The 9,732-nt window shown below is 29.8% G+C and overlaps 1 protein-coding gene across 1 annotated transcript in view; it reads right to left on the minus strand.

The window, feature by feature from the left end:
- The window catches only part of LOC117179044 (ubiquitin-conjugating enzyme E2-17 kDa), an 18,060-nt gene that overhangs the window by 4,566 nt on the left and 3,762 nt on the right, over positions 1-9,732 (minus strand). The window contains exons 3-5 of the mRNA XM_033370666.1: positions 9,462-9,493; positions 9,027-9,104; positions 8,534-8,639 (exon numbers count right to left, since the gene is read on the minus strand). Of these exons, the coding sequence (XP_033226557.1) occupies positions 8,534-8,639; positions 9,027-9,104; positions 9,462-9,493 (216 nt within the window). The remainder of the gene's footprint in view (positions 1-8,533; positions 8,640-9,026; positions 9,105-9,461; positions 9,494-9,732) is intronic.

The following is a 9,732-nucleotide window of genomic DNA, read 5'->3' on the forward strand; positions in this document are numbered from 1 at the left end:
TTTACGGTTCGCATCGGCCAAAGCTCTCGCTGCATTATACACACAATAAATTGATAGCCCAGAGGTCGGATTCACCGGAAAAATGTCCACGAAGCTCGTCATGCATTTCAGCCAGATCTTTAGGCTTGAAAGAAACCTTAGTGTTGAAGTTTCTCCGGGTCGTAAAGCATCGCTTTTCATCTATTGGATGCCTGCCCACAGTTGGGCTTAGTGTCGCCTCTCTTTCTATGTTGCCGGCTTGTTCTAGCTGTGGTAGAGTAGGCGTTCCGCTTACATAGCCCCTTTTACGGAGTAGTTCAGCATAGTTTCGCAGACGTTGCTGCGAAAAGTGCGATAGCTCAGGGTGCTTCTCGCACCACAGAGCATGCAGCCGTGCCATGTAACCCCGTTCACGGGCCACACTCGCATCGTAGCACTCTAGCAAGTCGTCATTCAGTTGCTCCGTTCACCCAAAGGTCGCGAGATCCCGCCGATCCATCACATTGAATCCATTTTCGTTAGCTCCCTTAGCTCTAGATTGGTCGGCATTGTTGGCCGACCCATTGTCGGGAGCCCTGCGCGTTCTGTTGTTTTGAACCGCACTTACTACAACTATGTTTGGTGTTGTCATTGTTGTTCCCACGAGAAGCTAGGGAAAGGGGTTCGTCAATCCTTGTAGAGCCCCGCATGCAAGGATAAGGCCATTCAGCTTTCGGCACGGTTTTCACACCTCCGCTTGGGGGTTAATTCCTTCGGGACCACCCCTGGACAATTGTCCGCGACTGCCTATTTATTTTTATAATCGTATTTAGCAGAAACCCTTGGTACAGGGAGCCTCTATCCGTAACCCGATGACGCGTTCGGTGGCTTTGTCATAGGCCCTTCGGTTTGATTCTAGAGGAATCAAAACCGAACCGAATGGGGGTTCATCCGGGATATATATATATATAAGGACAACCGCAGGATTTCACCGGGAGCGGGTGCTAATCTGGAAAATTGCACCCGCTTCCAGCGAAATCGCGGTAAAATTTCAGCCACTCCCCACGTCTCACGATCGTGAGATAGGTGGTATATATGGTGATATATCGGTCACTAAACTCATGGCTCGTATATTATTTTATTATCTAAATAAAATAAATAATTTATATTTCATTTACAAATCAACTCGAAAATTAAAAATAAATATAATTCCGTTATTAAATTTTTTTATTTCTGATTTTCTTTCAAATTAATTTTAATTCAATTTTAATTCATTAAGAGTAAATATAATTTCGTTATTAAACAACTAGCAACGCGCTGAAGATATTAGGAACTAACCAACTTAGGACACTAAGGGATCGCCATTTTGTTTTCAGATGCACAGGGCTGAGTTGAAGCAATTGTAACGCATTCTTATACATTCTTATAAATTCTGATCTTTTTATATTTTAGATAATTAAGATGTTAAAAGAAGAAGCTACATATTCATATATGTATCTTTAGTCAATAAGAATTATAAAAATTACTATTTGCCTTATTTTTTAAATTAAATATTGTTTACTGTATGAAACAATATTTAATTTAAAAAATGTACACAGAACGTGTACCACCTTACAAGCATGTGATTAAAAGCAAACATTTAGTTAAAATTTCGAAATAAAATAAATTTTTGGGCGTAAAATTATGGTTAAAAGAAAATTTTACAAAACAAATACCAGAATTAAATATTTTTCAGATATAATGCTAGCTATTTACAAAAAGCAGTAGCGCTTGGTATTTAATAATGATTTAATGCTCGTATTTATTGAGTTAAAAAGGAAATTGAATTTTTAAGTTAGAGTTTAAGTCCAACAATCTTAATTAATTAAAAAGCTATTGTTTTGCATATTCTACATTCCTGAATATGCCTATACTAGTAAATAATTTATATTCCACTATTTACATAACGTAAACAATAAAAATATTGTGAAAATCATAAATTCTCCTAAATTCTATCATATTCTCGGTTATATTACCCGAACTTAAATTCGCGGGAATTTAAGAACTCTGCTGCTGTGTATTCCACCGCGACCACTAATCAAAATTAATAAATATGTTTTTTCACGTTATGGAGAGCAGGAAGTGCATTTTTTAAAATTAAAATTATCAATTCTGTTGAATACAATTCAGTTTTTCAATACATTCAGTTTTTCAATACATTCAGTTTCTACAAAATTGACGTTGTGTGTTTATAAAAATGTTTTTACTACTCTCCACACCATTACAAATATATTTAATTATTATTTTTAGTGATTTATAACCTATGTGACCATTTTGTGTGTATAGCGAATTTAGCGCCTCTGCGACAGGACTTTGAACTAATTACTCAAAATTTTGTCGCGGTGAAATACGCACCAGCTTGGGACTCTTCTTTAAACTTGAAGAACTTTTTTTGTAAATAAAATTTCGGACTGAAACTTTGGAAACTGTATCAGAAGACGATAAACCACGTTTATGTACTTCATTTGACCAGGATTTTTTTGACATACTTTCTTTGTGCCTTGACATTTTTTGAACCTAACAACTTCTCTTTTATGTAAAGTATTGGCTTCAAACTTCAAGAAATGTAAGAGCCGACAGTAAATTACGTTCATATAAGTTTTTTTCATCTCTCAGATATTAAATATAAAAAAAGTTCGTAGGTTCAAATAATTTCAAGGTTATAAAGAAAATTTGTCAAAAAATAGTGCCAGTTTTAATTTCCTTGAAAATGATTTTTAGCAAAATTCCTACTCAACTGAAGTATATAAACGTAGTTGATGGTCTTCTGATGCATTTTTCAAAGTTTCAGTCCGATATTTTATTTACAAAAAAAGTTATTGTGTTCAAACGAACAAAAATAGTCAGTGAACTGATAAAACGAGGTCAGGAATATAGGTATTCGAGTGTGGCACATGCCCTTAATGTATCTATACTGCGACCGTAGCGATTCTACATTTCAAAAATTTACAAAATCATACTTATATTTAAAATTCAGCATTTTCAATGTAAACTCAACACGGTTGAATCATGATACTTACTCAAACCCTGGGAGAAAATTCCCTGACAATTCGAGGGTTTTCCTAGGATGTCTAGTTCCGCAAGTATATTATAATTCTTTTTTTTTAGGTTCTAGAGATTCAATTACTATGTTTAATTTAGAAAGCTTTGATAAAGTCTATTAGAAGATATTCTTAAATATATTAGCACCATCGATGAATTAAATAATTAAATATTACTAAAAACACAATAAACCATTTCTTGAATTTTTTCCTGAAGATTAATTAAGTATTATATTAAATTCAATTGAGGCCCCTTCAAATTCTTAAAGTTTTCCCGTTAAAATATTGCATTTTCAAAAAGATAGATAAACTCTTAACCAAAAAGTTGAATTTTCTAAAAAACACACACACAATTTTTAACAAATTACATGTATTATTAACCAGAAAGTTTCATTTTTAGCCAGAAAAGATCAATTTTCAACAGGAAATGTTGAATTTTAAACCAAAAAGATTCATTTTTAACCATGAAGATTAATTTCGACCAAAATCGACGAATTTTTGACTAGAAAACATTTTTAAACCCAAAATTCAAGCAGAGATGAACTATCAACTAAAAAGTTGGTTATTCTATTGGAATAGTTACATTTTCCGTTAAAAACAAAATTTTACAACAAAACACACACACATACAATTGATTTTTTAAAAAAAGTTATATTTTTAAACAGAGTAATCATTTTTCGAATAAAATGATAAATCTTCAACTGGAATAGTTTAATTTTAAAACAAAAAGACGAATTTTCAACTAAACTGATGAATATTTAACTATAATAATTGACTTGAATTTTTTAACCAAAAATTGAATAGTTAGATTTTTAGTTGAAAAACTTAATCTGCAACCAAAGAGATGATTTTTTAACGAAAATTACGTAATATTCAACTGGAACATTTACATTTTCAGTTTAAAAAATTAATTTTCAAACCAAAAAAAAAAAAAAAAAACATTTCAACAAAACAGTTGAAGTTTCAATTGGAATAATTACGTTTTTTGTAAAAAAAAAGAAAACAAAGTCAGTCCTTTCTCTTTTCCAACGTCTCTCAATTTTCGGGACTAGTCACAGCATAAGAAAAATCAGTTTTTATCCAGCGAAAAAACGAAGTTTTAACAAAACAGCTCATTGTTAAATCAAATGATGAATACATTTTCAATTAAAATTAGAAATCTTGAACTAAACAAAAAATAATTTTTAAGAAAAGAGTTGTAATTAATAAAGCTTTCATTACAAAAAAAAGATAAATTTTGGATGAAAAATGTCGTAATTCATATTTTAACCGAAAAAGATTTTAATTCTTGATCAAAAACATTTGAATTGAACTAAAGAAGACGACTTTTAAACATGAGTTGAATTTTCAACTAAATAATTAAATAATTAAATACAGTAATATAAAGCTATTTTTACAAATGAAGAATCTTTATTTTTCAATTTCATATTGCAATTTAAAAAAATATAAGCACGCTTTCAAAAAAATTGTTTTTAAAAAATCCCTAACATTTTCAATTTTTTTATTCACATAGCAAGTTTCTCCTCGGTTTGATCAGCAAAAAGATATTAAGAATTAAAAAATTAACAAAACGGCGGTCATTTTGAATAACATTTTGATCAAATATCGAGAAATACAGGAGAATAATTTTGTAGAACTCTTCGAAAGGAATAATTTTTCTCTTAGACTTTTTTTTATATATCTCGCATATTTGAAAAAATATAATTTTCGGATAAATGGCCGCCATTTTTCTAATGTTTTATATTTTCTTATCGTTTATCAACTATGTGAAAGCCCTAATAAAAATCAACAGGAAAGTTAATTATCTACATTAGTTTGTAAAATAACGGACTTCTTCAAAATGCTCTATTTTGCTTTTGATTTTTTATCGAATTTTGCCCATTTAAAAAATGCAGCATTTATTAATTTTCAAAAAAATCGTCGCCATTTTATTTATTTTCAAAAATTTAATTATTATCCACAATTTTTTATTTTTATAAAGTACACATTTAAAGATAACAAATTCTTTTATACCATGGAATTGCTTCAATTTTATTAAAAAATGAGCTCAAAATTCTATACAAAAGAAAATTCTTTTAAGGTTTTTATTGACCTTCAAATATATACAGTTGTTTCAATAAACACGGTGATCAATTTATAAGTACTATATAGGGTGATTTTTTTAACTTGAATCTTTTGATTCATAACATTTTTTCATAGAGTGCCTATTTTTCGAGATATTTGAAAGTTTCAAGCTAAAAAAATCACGCTGTATAAATACAGACCCATATCTTCAGATTCCCGGGACGACTCAACTCCATTTTTTTCAAAAATATAATTCTAATCATTTTTGTGTATTTGAATGTTACCTTTGGTGGAAAATTAACCTGGATCGCTAAACTATAATCTCAGTTGAAGAAAAGTATCGTGAAAAACGACACATGTCAACTTTTCATGTCCTGTTGAAAAATGAATATGCATAATTGGTTTTAGTATTTCTAGTTTTACTGAAACAATTTTGCGTCAAGCCAAGATTTGTTGTTAAATTATTAATTTTTTATATAAGTAAAATACCAAGAAAGTTATATTTGATTTTATGATAAGCTATTTAAATTACGAACAAAAAGACGAAAACTGAAACTAATACTTTCCATTCAATGCGTGCATCATCATGGTACGCTCAGTGAGCGATGTCAATGACATGACTAAAAACGTGAATAATAATGTAAGACGTTAGATGTTCGATAAATAAGTAAAATGAACAAGGAGCTTCAACAAATAATAAAAGTTACAGGAAATTTAAATATAAAAAATTACACAACTCAAATTTTCAGCGTCTGTTTTGTATTCACAGCTTCACATTTGCAACTTTTACATCTTTCGTCTTTGTTCCCATGAGTCTTTATGAATAAAAATAAAATTGTATAGAGCTGTTTTTTGTTAATAAATCATCACCGTTCTTCACGATACTTTTCTTCAACAGAGATAAAGTTTTAGCGATCCCGGTTAATTCTATATAAAAACTAGGGTTTCGAACGAAATTAAGGGGCATTTTCATATATTTTCTAATAATTTCTTAAAATTAAATATAATTTACCTGAAAATAAGGCTAAGTATGAAAAAACACTAAAAAATAATGCAGCTACGGAGGCACATTGTCAAAATCGTGTTTCGTCAAAGTTTTATGCAAAAAGAAACAAAAAAGAACGTAACGAAAGTTTCGTTACGTTTCTTTTTGTTCTTTTTTTATATAAAATACGATTAACACATAATTTTGACATTGTGCCTACTTAGGCTCATTATGTTTTTTATCATTTTTTAGAATAAGCTTAGTTTTTAGCCAATTTTTTTTAATTTATCGAAATAATGGACAAATATCCAAAAATGCTCCTTAATTTCGTTCGAATCCCTGATCAAAAGTAACATTCACATAAAAAAAAGCATTAGAATGATATTAAAAAATGGAGTTATTTCGTTGTGCCGGGAAGCTGAAAATATGGGCCTGTATTTATATAAATTATAAATTCATTTACTTAAGATCATTTTTTATTCGCAAAAGTTTATTTGTCTATCTAATATCATGCTGCTCACTGGAAATAAGGTAACAATGAATGGAGACTAAATAGGTTATAATTTTCATGATTTCTCGGAAAAATCAGCAGTTTGGATTTTCTGCCGGCGGCATTTTAGCTCAGTCTTTACTTACAAACAATAACTTTTTTCCGTTCCGGGTCACCATGTACAATTAAAGGTATATAATTTTAATTGTATTAAAACCAAAAAATTTAAATTAAAAAATTTGTTTGAACGTAAAGTAAAAAGTAGGAAATCATTTTTTCACAAAAATAAAAAATGGAGGGGTAGCGATTCAAAAGTTCAAAAATGTGGATTCCTAATGGGCACATAGTTACACTTTTGTTGGAAAAATTTAAAAATTTGATATAATTGCCCCGGACATAAAAATGATTGCTTTTTCAACATCTTTGTTGCTTTCTTTGTTGCACATTAAACTTTTCCATTCCTAGCAATTTGTTCTAAATTTTCTTACGAATCGTTGACATTTTTTACTATCTTTTTTTAATATGCCAGCAAAATTTCGAGATTCGTTGTATGGACTAAATTACAATCTTTGATACATGGTCTTTATAATCCCTTTACATTTTCTGACATCCTTTGTCATTGTTTGCAATATCCCGTAACATTCACAATTCAATTTAATCCCTCAAGCTAACAGAATCTCAAAAAATCCATTGAAATTTCTTGAATTTGATTTTTCAATTTTGATTAGACCAGAAGTAATTACCGGGCACGCAAGAAGTTACTTAAAATCGTACCACTACAATAAGACTTCCACAAAATAAAAATTCTGCTGGACCTGTTCACTGGATTTTTTCTATTTTGCCATTAGGATTGTCCTAACACCTAGAACCAAAATTAAAAATAAACCTATGTGCTCTATTAAAAAAAAATAATTTTGCCTCAAAAGGGTTTCCAAAACCTGGCGGCAAGTTTGAAGAAAAAAAACTGTATGGACCAGCACATACGAACCCCCCCCCCCCATACCTCCCACGGCCACAAACCCCCTGAAATAAATTTAGGCACGATTTTATGATTTGCAAACAGCGTGTAAAATTGCTTCTGCAAAGCACGCATACGCCATAATGGCTGCCAGTGTGTAGCTACTTCAAACGCTGTGACGTCAGTGTGTTGACAAGAGCCACTTCACACAATATTGAGTGAAACATAAAGTACAACTTTAGACGTGAGTGTTGCAAAAAATATTTTTAAAAATTCGTAATGTATTAAAAGGAAACGATTTTTGACTTTCATCTGTAAAATACATGAATGTTTTAAGATACATTCAGTTTAGGTTCGACCACTCACGATGTCGTTTTATCTACCAAACACTAAAATGTCGCTTTCCTAAAAAACTGAACAATAGAATTGGATTTAGAATTTGAAATTTAAATGAATCCGTAATGTCCATAGATGCAAATAAGACTTACATAATTTGGCACAAAAATAAAATCAACTTAGAACCAAGTTCAAAGACAGAAAAGAAAATGCGTATAATACGAAGTACGAAGTTTCGAAAAATTAAATGATGCAAGTCCCGGTAATAATAGTAAAATAATATAAAATTTCATATCACAATTCAGAAATATCGTCTTTTATAAATTGGCCAAATTAATAGTTACGCTTTATTTATTCTCCGACTTTGTTGCACAGCCAATTTGTTATGCACAAAATGATGATTATTAGTCTTATTTGCAGAAAATTTCTCCTTCCGATTTGAATTCTATAATGAGGAGTTCAAACAGAGAAAATGCAAACTAAACGAATATTTCGTTTACAACTTCATTATTTTTGGATTAAAAGTCGATACGCAGAATATTATCATTAGTAATTATAAAATTAGTTTTTAAAGTTTTAATCTTATTAATATGTTATTAAATAGGGTTTGGAACTAAACTAAGATTGTAAATAAATTAAAAAATGTTTCATATAATACACACCTTTTGATATAGTAAGTGCGGGAGACCACTGCGATCTCAATATATCCAAACAAATACTTCCATTACTGTTAATATTAGGGTGATAGATTCTTGTAGTAAAAGCAACCTGCAAATATGGGAAACTTTTTACTTTTGACTTTCTTTACACTCGTTAATAAAAGAACATTTCATTTACCAGATATTAAAAAAAAACAGAACAGATTTCTTTCTATCTGTAGACAAATTATTGACAAACCAAACAGTTTAATATTACCCCAAACAATTCCAAACCCACGGGTTTGTTTTTATATTTTCTAAGAGTGAAAAAAAACACTCGAAATAGGGAAAAAAGTAGCATATTCTTTTACTTCGGACACAAATTCAAAACAAGAAAAATTGCTTGCCTCTATTAATTAAACTGAATAAATTAATGGATTAACTTAAATTTATTTTAATCAAACTGATAAATTTCGGTAAGTGACGTTACATATTTGTAATTAAGAATAATACGTACCTTAGGAGGCTTAAATGGATAATCTGTGGGAAAGTGAATTGTAAGAAAAAAGACTCCTCCTTGATAAGGGCTGTCAGGCTGAAAAAGTAAATTTTCTGTTGTAGGAAACTATATTTTCTTATTATCAAAGTAACAATGTTAGTATTTCATTAAAAATGCAAGCAGTTCTAGTCAATAATTTTATTTTTATTAAATGTTTTAAAAAGCTTAAACACAACAAGAACACTTAATTTCCTCTTAGAATAAGAAATATAGTTTTACATAAGCTATATTTAATGTAATAAATAAAGAATATTAATACAAATCTTATCTACCAGGAATGTAAACTTTGACGATAATATTAAAACACGAGATTTTACGCATGTATTTCTTTTTGCAGAATTATTTTGGGAGATTATTAAATTACACAACATATGAAACGGTCAGGCTACTTACTGGTCCCATAATTGTTGCCTGCCAATGGAATACTGAAAATGAAAATGGTACAAATTAAGTCTCCGAATTGATTAAACTAAGAAATTGAAATATTGTTCAACGTAAGAAACTTCTGTTTGTGAGCGAAAATTATGTCTTTTAAGCAAATGTAGTAGCTTTAAGATTTTATCAGAAAATTTTAATAATTTAAGAAAGTTCAAATTATTTAATAAAAATTCACTCCAAACATTAAAAAAAAAGTTTGAAGGAAACGATGATCCTGCAGTGAAAA

Source organism: Belonocnema kinseyi, chromosome 8 (assembly GCF_010883055.1).
Source record: "Belonocnema kinseyi isolate 2016_QV_RU_SX_M_011 chromosome 8, B_treatae_v1, whole genome shotgun sequence".
Lineage (NCBI taxonomy): Eukaryota > Metazoa > Arthropoda > Insecta > Hymenoptera > Cynipidae > Belonocnema > Belonocnema kinseyi.